Source organism: Thermobia domestica, chromosome 3 (genome assembly GCF_964235325.1).
Source record: "Thermobia domestica chromosome 3, izTheDome1.hap1.1, whole genome shotgun sequence".
Lineage (NCBI taxonomy): Eukaryota > Metazoa > Arthropoda > Insecta > Zygentoma > Lepismatidae > Thermobia > Thermobia domestica.
The window spans coordinates 126,320,505-126,342,694 of record NC_137456.1 but is presented as its reverse complement, the minus strand read 5'-3'; the positions used below and the strand labels follow the sequence as shown (position 1 = coordinate 126,342,694).

At 34.2% G+C, this 22,190-nt stretch overlaps 1 protein-coding gene across 2 annotated transcripts in view; it reads right to left on the bottom strand.

Annotated features, from left to right (window-relative positions):
- Positions 1-22,190, bottom strand: part of Mob2 (MOB kinase activator 2) — a 521,602-nt gene that overhangs the window by 224,256 nt on the left and 275,156 nt on the right. The window contains exon 1 of one of the 2 annotated variants that reach the window (XM_081751643.1): positions 14,253-14,562. The exons of the other annotated variant lie outside the window; for it this stretch is intronic. Within the exon in view, the coding sequence (XP_081607769.1) occupies positions 14,253-14,299 (47 nt within the window). The 5' untranslated portion in view covers positions 14,300-14,562. Of the gene's footprint in view, positions 1-14,252; positions 14,563-22,190 lie in introns of those variants that run through there. 2 annotated transcript variants of the gene reach the window in all.

Here is a 22,190-nt window from a genome sequence, read left to right as displayed (position 1 = left end):
TATTATTACATATATTGGTTAATCCTCTGGAATTCATAATGTAAATATGTTAAGAATTTTTAAAAAAATCTTTTTGAAATTCTTCTGCATCAAGCACTAATTAAATGAGTTTTTTGTTGTTAAGAAGTGAAACAAAGTTTGCGTTATTACTTTAACCCTTAACGAGTTTTCGTAACCATTTGGTTACACATTTTTTGATCTTGCATATTGCGTTTGAAGAGTATTATTTTCAGGAATTGTTTGTTGTGGTTATTTGTGTACATACTTTCCGCGATGGTAGGGCATCTATTGCCCTCTGGTGACAATTCTCATGAATTTTACGCCAGAAGTAGTCTGTGGATATGTTGTTTTGCAAGCAGTGCCGAAAGCAGACTGAAAAGGTAGTGAACCGTTAAGGGTTAAAGCAAAATTTTCAAAAAAGACCAAAATTTCCCAAGCAAAAAAGCGAAGCAGAAAAAACAGAGTTTTCCCCCCCAAAAAAGCCGTTTTTTTTTCGAGCCCTTGCATCTCTACTTCTGGCATATAGTGGTGCCCAAACCTGTATCACTGAAACAAAGTCTGGAGTGAGTAAACATCTGGAGAGATAATTACAGCCTTTCTTATCATTTAGCAATACTGGTGTCTTTTAACTTCCACGCTGCACTTACTTAACGTTGCACAGCGCCATAATTACCTCTGGTGAAGAAAATTAGAACTAATTTTGTTTTCTACACCAATCGCTTCCGCATGTTTCCAAATATACTCCTACAAAGTTTGGTTGTATTCTGTCAAGTGATTACGTCTGCAGAGTTCTCTGAACAGCGATACTTATATTATGATAACATGGTATATTATGGAAGTATTGGTTAAAAACATAATTATACATCACGAAATTGAGCGGTCAAACTACACGGAAATACATAAATCTCATAAGACACTAATTGCTTTGTTTCATATTACATTGTTTCGTTAAACAGCTATAAAACAACGAATCTATTGAGTGTTAATTCTAATTCAATTGCACTTTCGTTTGTAAAGGAAATAATCGTAGAACGATAAACTGAAGTTTTCATTTATGGCAATTGGCAATTAAATTACGACACCTTTACATCTAAAACTATGAACCTATTTAATATAAATTCTCAAGCAAAAATAAATAAATGCAATTTAGAACAGGCTTCATATAATTTTGTCCTTACAAAAAAAAATTTAAAAAAAATAAAAAAAAATTACACAATATCTTTAGAATTAGCATTGTATACAGAACAACAAGGGGGAAGGGGATTCAAACACTCAAGTTCACATCGTTTCATAACAAGCGTAATTTTTGTATACATCGTAATATAATAAGTATTCTATTTCCAAAACGCTTTGTTGAAACGAAGTGGGTTAAACTTTGACACCTCCTTTGTGCGTACGCCACTGTCTTGAACAAAGGTTACGGCAACTTCGTAAATTTATTATTACTAATGTCCCTCAAACTTGAATTTAAGAAAGGGCCGCGGTGGCTCAGTGGTAGAGCGTTCACCTCTGGTGCTAGGGGTCTCGGGTTCAAACCCTGCTCCCGCCAAGTGAACTTTGTGGTGGACAAACACCGTGTGCGTGGGTTTTCTCGGGGTTCTCCCGTTTCCTCCCACTTTCTTCATTCCACCATTTCACTCATCTCTCATTATCACCGTCTCCTTTAGCCTAACCGGCATAACCGTGGGACGTAAAACTTTCAGATTTCATTTCATTTCATTTGAATTTAAGAATCGTATTATGACTAACATACATACTGAGACCTCATCACATTATTCTTGTCTGTACTGAGTGAATACAATGACTCAACTACAGACAATGTGTACTAAGAAGTGAGAAAAGCTATAAACTCTAATATAGTAGGTTAGTGGAATTAGTGAGGAAAATCTCATCATTAGCGTGTTTCCTCCATAACACTCGCCAGCTAACACTTGGCTACGTCAGATGTAACTGTCTAATGAACCCAAAGATTTAGTTAGTTGGAGAAACCGTTACAAATCGATATTTTAATAAAACATTGTGGTTTGCTCACAGACTATGTGTTATTTCTATTTTGAATTACAAAGAAAAGCTAATATGAATCAAATGGTTAGCAGTGCTTCGGTTTAGGACGCCCTTAGTGTTCCAAGACTTTTGATAGCCTTCACGTCACAACATATTAAATTAATTTTAAATTCACCAACAAATTATGAAAAAGGCATCTCTTTTGAGAAAACAAACATAACAATAAAAGTACGGTCGCACTCGAAAACTAATAGTTATTATTCTAGTGAAACTTTCGAAATACTTCGTAGCAATCCTGTAAGTCAACCAAGGTGTACCGGTGCACCGCGATGCTTATTTCGATAAACCCTGAGTTGTAACTAAATTATTTTATGAATTCATTTGCTAAAATTGTCAAATAAAAAATATGTACGTAATGCAAGAGGCTGAAATGGTAGGGAATTTCCAGATCTTTCGATTGTACAATACTTCCTTCACGGGTATAAAGCATTCATTTGATAAATATTTGATGAAATAGATTCTACGAATATAGTTTCCTTTGTTCGCCGGTAAAACTTATAACATTTTTGAAATTTTTGTAAATAAAATATTCTGCAAAGCTGTATACTAAACAAAGTTCATCAGAACTTTCTACTTTTATTGTGTGAAATACAAAGTGGCCCAAAAATAGGCATACAGTCCCGTACTGATCGGTCATGTCATTTTATATCATTTACTTATTATTATCCATACAAGTATTGATTTAGTTTCTTCCTAATCTTTTCTTAATTTATTTTCACTTATACCTTAAGCTCGGAACAAACCAAAACAAATAAATTCATTATCTTAATAAATTGTCATACTTGATTGATGGTAGTCTGTATACCTACTTTTGGGCCACCCTGTATTTCATATTGTCTCCCGCATTTTCATCACATCTTTTACATTTCCACAGTTATTTGAATCAAACAGACTACCGGCTAATGAATGTAAACCTCTCTCTCTCTCCACACACACACACACACACACACATATTATATATATATATATATATATATATATATATATATATATATATATATATATATATATATATATATATATATATATATATATATATATATATATTCTGCGCAAAATGTATAAAAGCGCAAAATACAGTAGCAAAGAGCATGTCAGACTTTCACCCAAAGCGATGTCAGATATGTCTCTTTCATCACGTTCATCAAAAAACGAGACACTTTAAGGTTCACCCAACAAATCTACATCACTAAACAAGTGGTACAAACGACTGACGCAACCAACTTTCACTATAATCCAAATACAGTGTCGCTCCCCTCTCTGTTCAAACTACTTGGGAAAATTAATCTTCACAACGAAAGGACATTTATTTATACAATTTTTTTTAATGTCTACACAGCTGACTCCCTTTACGTAGCATCCAATTAATAGAGATGATTTAACTAGATATTGTCTCTGAATGAAAGAATTACGTAAGAGATCTGAATGTTCAGAGAATAGAATGAAGAGCCACTTCAATACTGTGTTTTCACTTTTCCTTTGTATTACAAAATCAAACATATACATGATGTTTTCGGTTATTTTGAATAGATTTTCACGCATGCTTCTATGATGAAGAGAATTCATGAATGAAGTTCCTAAAATTCGCTTCCGCTTTGAAATTATAACCTAAAATTCGCCACAGAAATGAATTATTTATGTTTTTTTCGTTGCAACTAAATTATTAGTCCTAAAACTACCTAATATATTTGTATTCTTCATCCACGCGATAAGATATTGACCGTTTCTTTTAAAACTGTTTACAATTCTCCCTGCCTTCTCTTTCTGATTTTTGTAAATAAGGTTGACACAATGATATCTTCGATAAACTTAGAAATCTACTATGCACAAAATCATACTAAATATCCTAGTTAAACCCAATATTTCCTTAAATCTCAATCCAGCAATCCATGTGGACGATTATGATGTCATGATTGTTGAACACATATTTCTACACAATCTTAAAGACAAATACTAGTTAATTCACTTGAGTTTCACTGTCCGGAATAATAGATCGTTATTTTTCATGAACTTCAGAAAAAGGGATAATGACAACGTGGTTAATCAGTTCATTTTGTAGGATCGATTCCAGGCACAAAATAGAATAATTTCAGTTACCATGCCTGCCTATATTAATTTAGAGAATTTGAATGATTTCAACATGCATCTATTTGTCTGCATTTGTGTTCTAAGATAACTTCCGTAAAATCTACTCGAAATACCAATGAATCTTGGCGTATGCTTTCCTTGGGGTTGAAATTAGCCAAGAAATGGGAGGTAAATGGGGTAAAATCAACGAATTTCAAAATTTGCGCATGATAATTAAACAAACAGAAAACTTTTTTGTGCACACATATGCACATACACAGATGTCATCAAAATAATAGAAGCATCCGAAGAAAATAAAACTTATTTTACTTCGACGTCGTGGGACTATTGTTATTTTAAAGAACAGATCTGATATGTCGTGGAATTGAGGTGCGTACGTCACAACTTATTTCCAGAGGAATACTGAACCATTCCTCAAGCAGTGCAGCACTCAGTTTGATTACGAAGGATGAAGAGGAATATTTGTTCCGGAGTGTGAGTTCCAGCACTGACTAACGGAGTTCAATAATGTTGAGGTCTGAGGATTAGGCGGGGCAGAGGAACTTTTGTAGTTCATTCCGTTGTTCATGAAACCAAGTCCCAACAGTTTCCGCAGTATGAATTGTCATTAAGGATGTCTTCATTATTCTCATTGTTTGGGACTGTTATCGGTTGAGAATGAGAAAGGGGAAAAGGGAATACATTCAACCCAAGCTTAGACGTTTCCACATGTACAAATATGTGTTAAATAACTTCGCATGATGAGATACGTAAACATTATTCGATGCAATAGGCGTAATTTTCTTGTACGCACTTTAAACATCTTCATTGCTTGAAATGGAAATAGCTAAGATATTTTACTCCATCTTAAAATAAGTGTTCCACGATAAATTTCCATTAAAATTTTATTTTTATTAAATATTCAGCTTTTAACTGTAGTTGCCATTATTTTTAAGTTTACTCTCGCCCTCTCGTTTCCGACAAATGTGGAAGTGCTCGCATGCTATCAGTGCAAAACGGGCAATTTCTTGGGTAGTACTTCGCCCTTTTATTGCTTCCAGTAACATTTCTCATTTCAGAAAATCACCACGGCAGCTCCAACATAGGACCACTTGATAATACACTAAGTCAGGTTTTCATACAAACGAATTATTTGCGTAAATATTTTTTTTAATTTCCTAGAATCTGTTACACATATTACATTAATTTACTGTCAGCAAGGTAAATGTATTACTATGCTAATGAATAATAATAATAATAATAATAATAATAATAATAATAATAATAATAATAATAATAATAATAATAATAGCAATGGGATGTGCTGATCACATGTCAATCAACTAAGATCCGTCTGCTGAACCACAGTCCTTCGTGGACTGTAACATCATGAACTTTTAATTAGTATATTGAATACATACACACAAATATATGACATAAGTTTTTCAAGATCTAATATTTATCTATATTACGAAATATATTTTCCTTGCTCCATTAAAAAATCCCAACGCGTGACGAAACATCACGACGAACAAGTACAAAAACATTTTTGCAAAAAGGAAAGGAAAAAAAAAATATTACGAACTGCAATACTGGAATATTTGCTATAACCTATTTGTAGTATTACGTACAAATATGGAGATGATACTAGAAGACCAAAATTAATAATGTCGCTTCCATTAAAAGAATATTTAATTCTTATCTTTCTAATTGTGATTCTGACTACATGATTATAAAATATATTAAATTAAAATACCTAGAATATATCGAGGTCAAGGGAGTTTCACGAGATTATGCTTGTCGTTTTAATTTGTCGTTTCTGAGTCTGAATTTCTTTATTTTCTCTATGGGTTGGAAGATATACGTTTTTAACTCTAAGTCTTGTCCTGCACTCATACGGAGCGTATAAAGCAGGTTTGGAAGTATATAAACCTACAAATATGTTTTTAATTAAATAACATAAAGAAACGTCTTCACAAATCTTACAACACAAGTTTAGAAAATACAAGGTACATTGAATTTCAAAACATCAACTAGACCAATAAAACTAAAACAATATAGTACTAGTTTCCAGCAATTGCAGTGATAATTGTCAGCAGTGGCGTATTTACGATTTTGTTTCGGGGGGGGCTTTAATAACTTTCGGGGGAGGGGGCTTTGCCTGAAAATGTGAAAATTCTGCAAGATATTTCATATACTTTACTATGGTAAGATTTCAAGGGCGTTTAAGCCCGGAAGCCCCCCGTAAATACGCCACTGATTGTCTGTATCACTTCTTTAGAGAAAAAAATGATCAAATTTAAAGGATATAAATCAATACACCTGGGTTTATAATGTGTACTTTTGAGAAAAACATGGAAAAGATTTTTAAAAAAATTCACGAGACTTGGTTAACTTTTAACTCATACAGAAATTATTAATAATACTGTGTTTGTAGGAATGAAATAAGCTTTTGGCCTCGCTACACAAGAAAATGACAATATTGAAAATATAAATCTAATTAGTCACTCGCTAGTTTTAAGTCGTAAGTTATCTTCTTTGATTATATTTAACGTTATCTGAAGTACTATACACTTTTCATTTCTTCCTTCTTTGATGATGATAATAATAATAATAATAATAATAATAATAATAATAATAATAATAATAATAATAATAATAATAATAATAATAATAATAATAATAAATTGTAGTCTTTCAGCCCATAAAGACATTTTGCAAACCAAAAAATGAATATTCAATAGACCATACGTGGTCAGTGCATTGATTTTGAACGCAATTATTTTATGAATTTCCTTACTCAAATTCGCATTGTTCTTAATTCAGTTTCCAAAATCCCTCGTACTGTCGAACAATACCTATCACATAGAAACAATGCACATGGAAATCGAACCTAGAACACCTTACATTAGGTATGAGCGATATACCCTTTCTGCTACAAGAAGCACCTTGAATAATATTCTCCACATTTCAATGTAAAAACAAGTCCTGTTTACTCCTTTCTCAAATTACAGATCCAAAATCTATTTATGAAATATACATCATCAAAACTAGGTTGTATTTTATATTCCACAACAACATGTTGTTCTTATAATGAAAGAAACCTACCGTAATAGCATGGGAAGATTAAAGTATGCCATCAAACTAAATAAATACAGTTTGATTTGTATTTTTAACTTTATGGCATAAGTACGGGAGATAAAGTCTACTGGAAATACAATCTCTCCACTAAATTCGATGGACTGAAACAAATGTGGGAATCCTAAGCAAAGATTGCTCCTTTCGAAAACTCGAAGCTACTACATTTATATACAGCAGTACTGCGCCAAATAGTCTCTCTGGATTGAAATATCATCTAAACTACTAGGAAACACTATTTATCTTTCATGATTAAAGCCACACGATCTTCATCTTTCTATTATTAGGATGTAAACAAAACTTTATGCGGGCTGGAAATAAGTACTAATTTCCTCGGTTATTAGTCTATAAATATGTTTTGTTCTTTAAATTAACTAATAATTATTATAATAATTAACTGTCAGCTGAAGTTCTTTATGGTTCTGCTTAAGAAATTGTGTCACTTGTAAGCAGCTAATTGCTGAAACAACGGTGCAAGCATGTTCTAGCTAACGGCACTGTCACTCAACGAGCAAAACAGCTAATTATTATTATTCCTTCTTGCCAGTCTTTCTTCATGAGGTTGCTAAATGAAAACAAGTATTACTTCAGAACATAGGTAACCGAAAGACCTAATATCTGACAATCTTATCAGGTAATATTCCACAGAAGAAATGGATATAGTTGTTTACTAAAAATGATGTGTTTACCATTTCTAAAGTAAATAAATTTACTATAATGCACAAAATTATTTTTAATATTAGCGCTAACTTGGATTCAAAGAGTCATAATGTTGTCATGTATTCCTAAGCTGAAAATAATGTCAAAAACTCTTACCACTCTATTTTTATAGAAAACTGAAATAAGAGGAACTATGACAACAAAAGTTGAAAGGGAGAAAGAAGAAGTGATACAAAAATGAAATATTTCAATTTAATGTCTCGCGATTATGTCCTTCAGGCATTAACCAAATATGTAGATGGAGTAGATTTCCGAAGTATGGGAATGGTGAAGAACGGTGGGAAAGATTAGCTAGTCCGAACGGAAAACTAATGAGGAAATGTTAGAAAGAGAAGGGGAGAAAATAATAACATTGGACGTAATTAAAAGAAGAAAAACGAAGTTTAGGATATTGGTTGAGGAGAAACTGTATACTGTGGGACATGGGACTTCTTCGCTGTCAAGCCGTTAGCATTCGCGCCTTTAGCGTGGGAGACCTGGGTTCAATTCCCGGCGAGAACTCATGTGGTTCGGATTCTACGTTAATCAGTAGGACCATGTCTCATATAGCCTCGTTGTTGAAAGGGACGTTAGACTCAAATCAACTTCTATGGGACATGACAGAAGGTATGATGGAAGAGAAACGAAAAAGTGAAGAAAGAAAGAAAGAAAGAAAGAAAAAGTATAGCTGATAGATGTTATTAAAGCAGGTAATTCATACGTCAGGATGTAAATGTAAGCTGAAGACGTGGAATGTGAGCCGTAGAGTATAGAAGAATCTCAATTTGCTGCGATGACCTACCAGTAAATAGCATAATACTTATGATCATAAGTTATTTTCTCAGATTTTAACATTGTCCACTGTTTTATGGTATTTTAAAGAAAACTGTAAAACAGTGCGAATTTCACTGTGAATTGCTAAAGAATACTGGCTGGCTTCCGAGAGAAACACATGCACTTTTTTATTATTAATAATAATAATAATAATAATAATAATAATAATAATAATAATAATAATAATAATAATAATAATAATAATAATAATAATAATAATAATACAGTGAACCTCTGAATAACGGACACCAATGGGACATGAATTTTTGTCCGTTACTGACAGGTGTCCGCTACAGAGAGGTTACAGAAATTTAATTTCTCTCAACGGTAACTGTATGCACTAATATACAGTAAATGCATTATATATGAGCGTAAATACGTAAAAATCAATATGAAAATACTCTATTTAGTACATATTTGAAATACTGGGAGGGGTAAAGGAGAAATACATTTCTGTTAAATAATATTATTGCTGGAGGACGTGTTAATAAATTCGTATACTGCAAAAGCGGGAGAGAAAGCGTCTTTCATTTATTTCAAATTCTCAGAATCTTCTCAACTGAAAAAAGTGATAAAGGAAGCGGGGAAAACTTTAACTTAGACTTGTTCCTGTATCATAAGTAATGGAAAACTTTTTTCTTTAAAAAAACATTGAGAGAGGAAATATTGCTCGCTGAAAATGTTATTGTAAAACAAGCAATGTTTGTTTTGCTATTTATGAAATTGTCGGAAAAGATGCAAAGCACAGGGGGGAGGGGACTAAATTTGTTAGAGAAGAGATCTTTCGCAAAGAATTCTTGGCCATATGACTGACCCTGCATGAGTGTTGTTGCTTATTGTATGTTTGCTACGATTTCCACCAGAAAGCAATTTAGTGCGGGCAGAAAAAAAGAAGAATTTCAAGTTCAGCTTGAAGCTGTTCTGTTTGATGTTTCACCAGGTTAAGACTCATGATAGATGCACTTGTGGTTAAAAGACTTTTCTGTCTACTGTAATATGTTGCAGAACCGAGAATGATTTATGTCCGTTATGAAGAGGTTATTGAAACGTTTTGGGGAAAAAGGGACTGTCCGCGTCCGTATCTGAGTGTGTCCGTAAAAGGGAGGGTTTTGTTCCGTAAGAGAACATATATTTTTTCCGGGACAAAAAAAAAAAAAAAACACTCCGTATTATAGAGGTGTCCGTTAAGCAAGGTTTCACTGTAATAATAATAATAATAATAATAATAATAATAATAATAATAATAATATTCGACGCTTTAGTTATATCTAATATGTAGTTTCCAGTCTCTAGATTTATTGTTATTAGTGCCACAAAGTTAGTTTTTTGTGTGATTTTCTAGAAAACTACGCGTGATCTATCGACTGATATGCGTCTGTTTTAATAAAACAGAAATTAAAACGTAAGACTTAATTACAGTTTTAGGCTACATTTCATTAACTATATTATGTATTGTTGTTGTACTAGTATCACAAAGAACTTAATGAGGGTGTATTTCAGCAAGGGAACCGATACTGGGGGGGCGCCTCCCAAAGATCATGTGGGCGCCCCCTATTGTATAAAATCATCTCTCTCTCTCTCTCTCTCACTCACTCACTCTCTCTCTCTCTCTCTCTCTCTCTCACACACACACACACACACACATATATATATATATATATATATATATATATATATATATATATATATATATATATATATCTTCTGCATCTGAACCCCCTCACCCCAAATTTACGGAGAAATCGGCGTTCTTATATTTCAGTATCTTTCAAACGGCTCTTGTACATCTTAAACTTACAAAGAAATTCGTTTGTCGACAACTATGCATAGCTTTTATCACGCATATGATTTTGCTCAGGTCAATAAATTCTATGGCGGGTACGTGTCTCACCTTTGGACAATTTTTGATCTGTTAACGCTTATAATACTGTAGACTCTGATAAGCAAATTGTTTTATTCAAACTGACTCTTTGAGCTCCTTTGTGGCTAAGCGGTTAGCGTACGCGCCTTTGGTGTGGGAGACCCGGATTCGATTCCAAGCGGGAGCTCGTGTGGTTCGGATTCCAAATTAATCAGTAGGTCCAGGTCTCATATAACCTCGCTGCTAAACGGGACGTTAAACTCAAAATCAACTCACATACTGATTTTATTTTGAAGCAGTTACTGATCTGAATAATAATAATAATAATAATAATAATAATAATAATAATAATAATAATAATAATAATAATAACAAAGGATAACCAGAACTACTAAGCGGACTTAGAGAATGAAATTCTTCATACCTTGCGCTTTCTTTGACAGAGTAACCGATAATATTCATTGAATATTATGAATTTTGTTTTCTTCTAAAATCAATACTCGTAACCATGCAGTAGATTATAGTATTTGAAAATTACAATGGGTTTGCCGTCTAAGTAAACAACAAGATCTTGGCTAGAGTTTAGATAATCTTCCCTTCATGAAATAAATAAGAGAATTTGTTTAAACGCTTCTATTCTGTGCAAAATTTTTGTTTCAGGAGATCTCCTTATACAAAACTTTATATATAAAAATCGTACCCCGACCTCCATGCATTGAACTAAAAGCAGATTACTTATATTGACATCTGACAACCCAAACCAAACATACAAAAGATTTGAAGAAAACAAGTTCAAATTGATCGCGAATGCAGCAACGAAGTATGCAGCGTTCGTAGTATCTGGAGAACTGGTTTGTCAAGAAATCTTCAGTTCCAGACTCTTCAAAATGTTAATATTATGTAACGTACCAACATTCCATCATATGCTTCACTTTTTCTATTATGTAATTCACACTGGGTTAGACGCAATGAGAACTTGACCTATATAAAATAATCTGGACACTACAAACATGTATTGTAGGCAGAACTGCTTCGATTCAAATAGAGATACATGTTTTGATACTTTTACATACACTGCGGATAACCATTTTAAAACTTTGGTTTAAAAATGTAATAAAAACGACTCTTAAAGATTATAAATCAGACTATATATTATTAAAAGGGGAGGACATAATATCAGGTCATGCTGTTCTAAAAGTGTAATATTTACAATCAGACAATGAACCTACCATAAAAAAAAAAAAAAAACACTATATATATAAATCTGACAACGGTAGTGTTGTTCAAACGACAATATAAGAAATAATGTTGCCTTGTCACGTCTCGAAATTTTTCTCGACTGTTTTTGTAAATTAGTGTACAAAATTTATAGCCTGATTTTTTCTTAATTTCATCTAGAATTCTTCTCCATCACGGAGATCCAAGGACAGTGTTATATCAGAACATTCAAATCATATTTATTATTTGAGATCTAAGACTTGAGTGAACTAGTGTTGCTCATGAGATTTTAGAAATTTATCGTCTCGATTCTCATCTCGTGGCCAACACCAGACAACGTAATTTTAAAAATCAATAAAATTAACAATAATCACTAGATTACCTATATATTGCCAGAGATACCCGCACATAACCTTTCCGATAATGTGTGTCACCATAAGACTAAAAGCATCTTACATTTTGTATGTACAATATAATACTTTCGCCAATCCATATATGATTTCGCTATACGTTGTAGTATGACAAATCAAGTATGGATCTGCAGAAGTGTTACACTGTACATAACATCCTCATCCAAATTTACCTCCGACGAAGAACTGAAGAGTATGAGAATACAACTAACTAACTAACTAACTAACTCTATGGCCTATGGAATCCGGAGGTTCAATGCCGCGTTCACAAAAGGTCTCCACGGACTTCTATCCTTAGCTATTTGCATCCAGTTTCTACTTTGTATTCCTATCTCTGCGAGATCCATCTTAATATTGTCTTCCCATCTATGCCTAGGTCTTCCTAATGGTCGTTTTCCGATTGGTCTTCCAATCAAGACTTTGAAAGCGTTTCTACTTTCTTCCATTCTAGCTACATGACCTGCCCACCTAAGCCTCCTAGACTTGGCGATTCTAACAATGTTGGGTAAACCGTATAAATTATGTAGTTCTTCGTTATGAAGTTTTCGCCATTACCCATTCCCGTTCCTCTTGGGTCCGAATATTCTTCTCAGGATGAGAATACAACTGCAATTCATAATTACAGACACAATAAAATACTCATAACTGGGGACGGTAAAAACAGGGGAGGGAAAAGAATCTGTAGCTTCAGTGTACAATTAAAAGAGGTCAAAAGTGAATAGTTTACACCTTCATTTCGGAACACAGAAGATTCAAATTAGGATGAAAGAGAGAACTAGTGGGGTTTGACAATATACTAAACTTCCTATAACTCTTGTTTAGGGAGGAAATGCATCCCCGACAAAGATGCTTCAGTTAAGTTTCTTTGGGGGATCAAAATGTGATTCAGGAAGAAAAACCCTCATCTCCTGGTAATTCGACCCTTTTTTAATGGCTGTTATTAACAAATGTTTAGTACGCTACTAGTGAAGAAATGAACTAATTATAATGGTATCTGAATATATCACAACAGAAATTTTCACCAATTACGTTTATAGTACTGCAGTATTCTGTCTTATGGATGTCAACCGGAACAAACCACTTCCTACGCCAAACACTACATTCTTCAGTTACGCCATGTATATTATGATTTATGAAAGAACTGGTGAAATGAGAATGTAGGGAAAATGAAAGAACGAGATTATGTCTACAACATACCCATGGCATGAGATTGAATCACAGACCCCTCGCATTATCACTATCACTGAGCCACCGTGGCCCCAAGGCAACTACACAAGGACAAGAATGTAAATAGGTAAAAGACAAGATATTGCTTGAGATAAGCTGTATATCTTTCGTGGTTTTTAACATAAAAAGTAGACTTTGTGATTTCTTTAGTCACTGCTCTCACAGTATTACCATGTCCTCTAATCAGCTGAAAATTCAGATAAAACATATTGATAGATGATAACATCACAAACTCAAGGCTTCAACATAGTATAGTATAGCTGAAACATATTTCTAACCAGTGGACAAAACAAGCAACTCTCTACTCGGAATTCGGAACTTCAGTAAATATATATTCCGATCGGAAAACCTAGACTTACAACTAATAAAGAGTAACTATAATAAATTATAAAATTTTCTAAATGTATCATTAATAAGTAATAATAATGAAGTAAAATGTGACAACTGAAGCACCGGTCCTTACATACCACTTTTTAAGTATTCAGATATTATTTAAATATTGTTTTATTAGAATACAAATTACGCATAAATGGCTGAAAAGTCATCACAAAATACAATACTTACTCTAACATTATGCGGAAATAATAGGAACATAAGTAGCTATCGTTAGCATACTGTATTAATTATGAACATAATGCAATAATGTAAAATCTCAGGAAACAACACACGTTAAGAACGTATTCAATAGCATTTATATTACATGAACACCTAATCTAGGATTTAAGTCTACTTACCATACTAGATTAATCACAAACATCCGGTGCAATTCAAAATACTTCATCGAATAACAGCAAAGACAACAAAGGTCACTGAATTTTCTCAAGTGACCAAATTGTTAAACAATTCACCTTATCACTGCTCCACAGCATCAAATACACACGGTTGCTATGACACGCTCAATGGTTATAAACAAGCTTATGTACAACGCACGATTTGTTACAAGTGTGCCTTATCGCTGGTTATGGTATTGCATATAATATTGTAAATAATACAGCTTACAGCATCAACTCACTATCCTCCTCTGTTGTTACGGAGCATAGCGCAACCTGCTTGCAATCTTATCTACTTCTAACGGATGAAACCAGTACGAAAAATGACCACAGCGTGGAGCCACAATCACGCTCAAAGTCTGCGCAAGTTTTCTCCGCCGATATGGGATAAAAGTTGACAGACAAAGCGCTGTGAGTAGAGAATGGTCAGGGTGGAGCCAAAACGCTTATACGAATTTCACGCATTAAAATCTAAACAATAAGTAGACAAAAACTTATGAACATTGAATAAAATATGTTAGAAAAGTCCCAAAGAATATTGGAGACGCGTAGTCACTTAAAACAAGCTCATGTCAGCCGTTATGGAGTATCTTAATGCAGTTGACACCACAAGGTTTTAGCGTTCAAATAACAATGTCAGGGGGTTTAAACACCAACAAAAGGAACAAAGAAATCGATTTCTCAGAAGAAATTGTCCGTGGTATTTCTCGTTAAAAAATAATGCTGTTTCTCGTTAAAAAAAAAAAAAAAAAGAGCAATTTCAAAGTTACATGTATCAAATTATCGAATTAAGAGCAGTACAGTAATTTCTACTAGGGTAACTTTTATACTAAATGGTATTTTGAATAGAAGTTTTTATAAAGTTATTTTTACATTTATTTTCATCTAAGTAATGTAGAAGTACTGCATCTATGAAAGAACAAGAATATCGAGTAAACTATTATATTTTAATGAATCCAGTGGTTCCCAACGTTTTTTGACTGACGACATACTTTACTGAACGCCCGCAACCTTGCGACACACTTGTTTGGATTTTTTATTAATAATAATATAGATTGTATAAGCCTGTAAGTTTCTATAAAGTAGTAACTGTATGCAGTGCTAAGCAATGTTGCTACCGCTGGAGGCACTGATTGATATAATCTGTTTCAAACTTTATTTTAATTAAACCCTGTTCGGCGTAAGCTCTAAACTGCGATAAACAAAGCTACGTGAAACTAAATCTATCTGATTTGCTGTTGGTCTACCGACGCTTGTACTCCTCCGCTAAATAGTTCATATGATTTGATTATTACTTTCACTATGAAGCTCCATATAAAACTCCTAATTATTGTAAATAAAAATATAATACGGATTATCTAATAATGCTGCTATCGAGTGTGGCTAATGAAACAATAGAAATAAACACTAAGCATGCGCAGTAATTACGGCGCCAATTCAACTGTGGACGCATGTTCTGCTTTTAAGTCTGAAAGATGGCTGACATGAATCCCAGTTCAGCGAGTGTTGTAGTGAAACATCAACAAGGTAAACCTTTACTCACTAAGCAACAATTATTTACCAGCGAAAGTCAAATATATATATATATTTTAATCTTTCGAGTTTTTTTTTTCTATTTTCTGCTGTTGCTGTAAGTATCTGGACAACACGAGACAGTATCAGATCCAAATGCACGTGAATAATTTGCTCCTCCCGTGGTGAGTGGAAGTGACACATCACTAGCCAATCGTATTTGTGACAAGCGGAAGGATATAAGTATTTTGTTTATCGGAGTTTAGAGCTTACGTTAAACCTAATATAATTACCTTCATGATTTTTAAATTCTAAAATTTCGTGACACACCTTATAGGATGAGTGACACACGAATGTGTCGTGATACGTCGGTTGGGAATCACTGCACTAGCATAACTAACAGTTCTGCAAATCAGAATTTTCACCTGTGCGCCTCCTGCATGTTTAAACAAATCTAAAATATGAATTATCGGTTACACTTACATTGGGTATAACTATCAAAAATACAAACCTGTCTTGAGAATCGATGCTTTAAAAAACTGGTACAATAGGTTAGGACAGAAAGAAAACTATAAGAAAAAAAAAGTGTGACACACTCAAACTACAATGGAAACCTAACGTAAAACCAGCGATACCTTTAAATTCTAGAATATTTTACATTTATTTTCATTTTCAACGCTATCCTACAAAAGTCATATATGAAACAATCATAAATACTTTGAACTCAATAACGTTGGTATGTTTGTTAATATTAGTGATGGGCACAAAAACCAGTTTTTTTTTTTTTTAGTTTTGAGAAAAAAACACCAGATTTAGAAAGCTTTCAAAAATCGGTTCGGTTTTCAATCAAAAACTAGTTTCGGTTTTAAAACCAGTTTTGGTGAAAACCCGAACCGGTTTGAGATTAAACCAAAATTCAAGATTTTTAAACACTGTATCTGCTTATCCTTAGTTGATACCTAACTGAACTTGAGGTAACGTTGGAGTTTTGTGCTCTAGCTATTTCATTTATTCAAATTACATCAATATATGAAAATACACTACTAGCTTGTACTATAAAATCATGCTACCATTCACAGCAATTTCAGTTTCTACATAATTGTATGAAAAATTACTGACACTGGATAAAACTGAAAATACTTAGTAGGAAATACTTTTCCAATATGACAATGCACTAATTCAGACTGCTGGAGCTACTGAGGGGTGCTTTCGTGAACATCGGAATGAAAAACAAATCTCCCGTGGCTCGTTCAATCCCCACATCTCAAAATTGACAACCTCTAGTCAGGTATGAGCTCAGACTCCGGAGCATTCTCCTCCATCCTCGCTGACGGAATTGAGAACTCCACTACAAGAGAAATGGAACAAAAATTCTCTGGAAACCATTCACGAGGCGCTTCAAAGTACGACGAACCAATCACATCGTATTAATCAGGTAAGTATCAATTTCTTGAAGTATTTTCATTATTTTAATAACCATCTGTAGTTTCTTTCGAAGTATTCTATATATATAATGTCTATATATGGTATACGTCTTGACATGAGTGAGTGAGTGGTCAACGCCTAGCGCGAACTGCTTGAGCTAGAAACCTGAAATTTGAGCAGTACATATGATTTAATATATTTTATTATCTTTTATTTTTATTTTAAACTAGTCAGTTATTTTTTTAAAAGTATATTTATTACTAAATTAACGTTGCTACAAGATTTGCTGTTGCAATTAAGCATTAAGGGTCAGATGCAATGTGAGAAACATGTCGAACTGACTGCTTCTCTGTAAATAAGCTGTATTAGTAGTGACTAAGGAAGGATTTTTGAGAATTCGACATGGAAGGTGGACAAATGGGAGTTGCATTATTTTAATAAGATTTAGATATCTCGAAATCCTCTAACACGAAATTTATTATTTACTCTTTTCATTTAAAATAATTAAACATGTTTCAGTGTGTTTTTATGCTAGTGCGGGACTCATAGTTCAGACTATTTCTATATGAAAAGTGCTGAACAAATAACGCAAAATACTGCCCGTAGCATATAATACGTGGTAGGGGCGGATCCAGGGCCGACTTCTGGGGGGGGGGGTTGTCATACTGCTACTTTTAAGGGCTCCAAACTTTGGGATGGGTTTATTTATATATATAAAATAAGGAAGTTTCTTCTTCTGGGGGAGGGGCGATCGCCCCTGGATCCGCCCCTGATACGTGGGGACATTTGTTAGGGGAGGAAAATAATGAAAAACCAACTTCTAAACTCATATTACCTGTTCTTATATTACCCGCACACTTTTACGATATTGAGGGTTGCATACACTTCAGGACAACTACAAAATACATTGTCAATATGTGCACTAAAATAACAATAGTCCATCCCAATACGTTGTTGTTTACATAAAATTCAGAATGAACAGTCATACTGTACTTTTTATTTTAGATATTTTGTTATGCAATTTGACCGATAAAAAGATCTTACTCGTTAATTGGGTCAGAATAGCAAAAACAGTTATTACAAATGTATACTTTGAAAGAGTTATAGTGATATCAGCTATACCGAATGGTAAACGTTACCTACGATATGGTCTGAGTTATTATATGTATATAAAGAATGCCTTAAGTCACACGATACATCTTTCTTTAAAACTTCACTGGTCTTCTGGATTTTTTTTTTTAGTTGAACCCTCTTGATTCCGCAGTATCGATTACTAACAGCTGTTCTGACGTCAAACGTTTCCTTACAAACAAATCGAAATATATTTTATTTCAAAATAGTCAGTTATTTTTAAAAGTATATTTATTACTAAGTTAACGTTGCTACAAGATTTGCTGCTGTGATTAAGCATTAAGGGTCAGATGCAGTGTGAGAAACATACTGAACTGAGTGCTCCTGGATAAGTAAGCCAAAAACGTTTAAATTTGAAGCATATTTTTTACATTGAAACCTTATTTCATACAGAAAACCCTACAAAAAAAAAAAAATGGAGAGTTGTAATTACTTTTCTTCTTTCTCTCTCTCTCTCTCTCTCTCCCTCCTCGTCCCTCCGTGGAAACACCCAAGTCGTCTAAGTTATCTAAAAAAATATTGCATAACACCTATAAACTCTTATTTAACACTCCATAGTAAGATCGAACTACATCCAATGAAAAATTTGCGATACTGGACTTTTTACAATTAATTGTAAGTCGAAAAGAAAGAAAATATACATCATATGAAATAAATAATATTAAAGAGAATGCCTTAAATTGCCGTCATAAGTAATCTCTTATTTTTTGACTTATTGTAAATTACCCGAAATTACAACTTGCCCAAATAAGAGCCAAATATGATTCTCTGTCATTATGAAATGACATAAAAACTCCAATTACTGAGCATTTACCTTACTAATATTCTAATTTTTGTATTGCGAACCATTTGAAACAATTATTTTATTACTTTTGAGCCTAACATGTATTTCCCAATGATTGCATGCGGTAATTACTTTTTTATATTATATATATATATATATATATATATATATATATATATATACACACTTGTTCACCTACTAATTTATCTTGTCGTGACCTGGGAAACGAATGACGGAAGCAGATTTTCGTAATAAGCTTCAACGCCAGATGCCTATCCTCCTCAACTGTGCCTGTGCGAGAGAGAGAGAAGATGAACAGAGGAGAGAAAACGCGAGAGATCGAAACATAAAAAGGCCAAGATGAGAGAGCAGCAGTGATGTTGGTGTGGTGGGTGAAATACTCTTTATGAATGGGAGACCAGCTTTGCTGTACAGATTCCATTCGACCTAGAATTGCAGTACCGCACTGCGGATAGGGTACTACTGTAGTGAACCTGACCCTGAAAATACATACTACTCCACTTGGCCCCACCTATTCACCAAATCCTCTGCGTACTGATACTCATTGTAAATCAAGCCAGAAACAACTGCAATATAACGTTTCTGTTCTTTCTGCAACATATATTTCATATTCGCATTACACAAAAGTGCTTACCATTCCTTTTTCAGTGGAAATATACATATTTTCAGAAGAAAGATTTTTGTCTGCGGCAATCAAAATATATATCTGCATAGTGCATTTACCTCTTTGATCCGAGAGATATTAATTTATGTAGACCATGCTGATAGAATGTTCAATTATGTAACCATTATAAATAACAGAGATCATCATGAAAGGAAAAAATGATTGATTTGAAAACCGATTTAATATGTTACTATCTCCGAATATATCTCGATTTTGTAGTACAATTTCTATGAAATTTCAACTTCTGTTATGCCTACTTCCTACGTTTAACATATGCTTAATGTAAACTGATGACAACATCTGAAGGATTAGCTAAAAGCCAGAAATACAATCACTTTTTTTCTTAATAACTAAGCTCTTCACAATACAGGTACTGAATTTTAATTTTCGTAATTCAAAACAACGATGCTTTGGAATCCGAACTTAAATCGTTCCAGGATCCCGCTCGAATACCAATAAACTCCTTACAATAATAGAAACTGGATTAATCCGTTCCTGTGACCCACCAACTCGAATTTTCAAACAATGATCTTAACAGTAAATGCAAAGGATTTTAAGAGGAAATATTGCAAATAAAAAGAAGCACAGAAGTATATATAAAAAAATAGTAGCGAAAATTACACGACATGCCTTCACTATAACTTTCGTTAACGAACTGAACAGTAAAGCACTGTGGATGGCCCGAGTGCTGGGGAAACGTACGCACATACTCTTACGTGAACAATGAGCAGGGTATTCAGGTATTAAAACAGGGTTTGAAGTCCGTGGAAAAATTTGTTGTTCAAATTTTTGTTCGTACTTCTAGTTATTCAAGTTTTGGGACAAAACTGAATATCTTGAGTTGGAGGATACTTAAAAGAGACATTACAAAACTTAGAAATCAAATAGTATTTTATCCCAATTCATGTGAAAGATGAGTGTATGGAAGTGTCTCAAGAAAGCTTATTTAAGAGACTTTGTAGAACTCTCTAAATATGTTAACTGACACAGAATAAATTTCAGACATGCATACGATTAACATGTTAGTCTGCTTAAGTCGGAAATTATGGTAGAAAGCACTTTATTAAAATTACGAAAATGCATTCAAGAACCCGTTACAACAAGGAAGTGTCTCAATTGAGTTCTTTGCTGAACTTTATGCAAGAAACATACTTCAACTTATTAAAATTTAATACAAGAGATACATCTTAATGTTAGCTGCTGTTGGCTTTACAGAAAAGCCCAACTTAGGGAGTAAGAACAGCATATAAAGTTCTATCTACGTGCCTCCATACAAGTGAGCCCAAATTTGAAAGATAGTTAATACATTTTATTGTACCTAGTTATCATAAATACTGTCACAAGTTTGAATGTGAATAACACAGAGTATTAACACCAAGGCTATTTATTTTGGTCATGTTTTACATTGATATATTGTACACCTGACGCACCAATCATTTTTCGAAATGTTTTCTCTTGGCCTTGATGCAGGCACGAAGTCTGTCCGGCCATTGGTCAATGCTATTACGCACCACGTCCACGGAAAATTGTTCACTGCTCGGGTCAAGGATTGTTTCAGACTATCGACAGATAGATTCCGTTTATGACAGACCTTTGCCCCAGGACTGCTTAAAGTTTGTAGTCCAACGGGTTAAGGTCCGGGCTGCTAGAAGGCCAATCAGCAGTAGAAATGAAATCGGGGACGTTCCGTGCCAGCCAGTCCTGGGTTGTTTTCGCTTTGTGGCCTGGAGCGAAATCCTGCTGGAAGGTCCACCTTTCACCAGGGAACATGGTAGCAGACAGTGGTTTCACTATAGGTGTTAGCACTGTGTCCTGGTACACCTTGGCAGATGCTTTAACACCTTGTTCGCAAAAATGCAGCTGGGTTGTGCCAGTAGCTCACTCCCCACCAAACCATCACTGAGGCAGGATGATGTGCCCTCTGAACCCTTGGAGCTGCCTCAGCAGCTGCAGTAGATGACGTGGCATACACACGGTCATTTTGGGCGTTGTAGGCCTGCTCAATTGTGAACATCTTTTCGTCAGTGAACAGAATCTTTCTGTGCAGATTGTTGGCGTAACACCGCAACAGTCTCTTTGATTTAAGGACCCTCTGCGACATTAATGTTTGGGTCAGAAAGTGACCAGTCCACCTCTTATACGCCCGTAGATGTAGATCACTCCTGAGCACACGAGACATGGAATTTCTGCTGATGTTCATCTCAGCAGCCATCATACTTTGTGGTCGAACAGGATTTCTTCGAATTCTTGCTGCGACTGCTTTGTGGACCTGCGGGGTTCGTACCGTTTGTGGTCTGCCACTCCTTGCGCTGTCAGCTGCCGTTCCAGTCTTGGTGTATCGCTGTATGGCGCGATACACGAATCT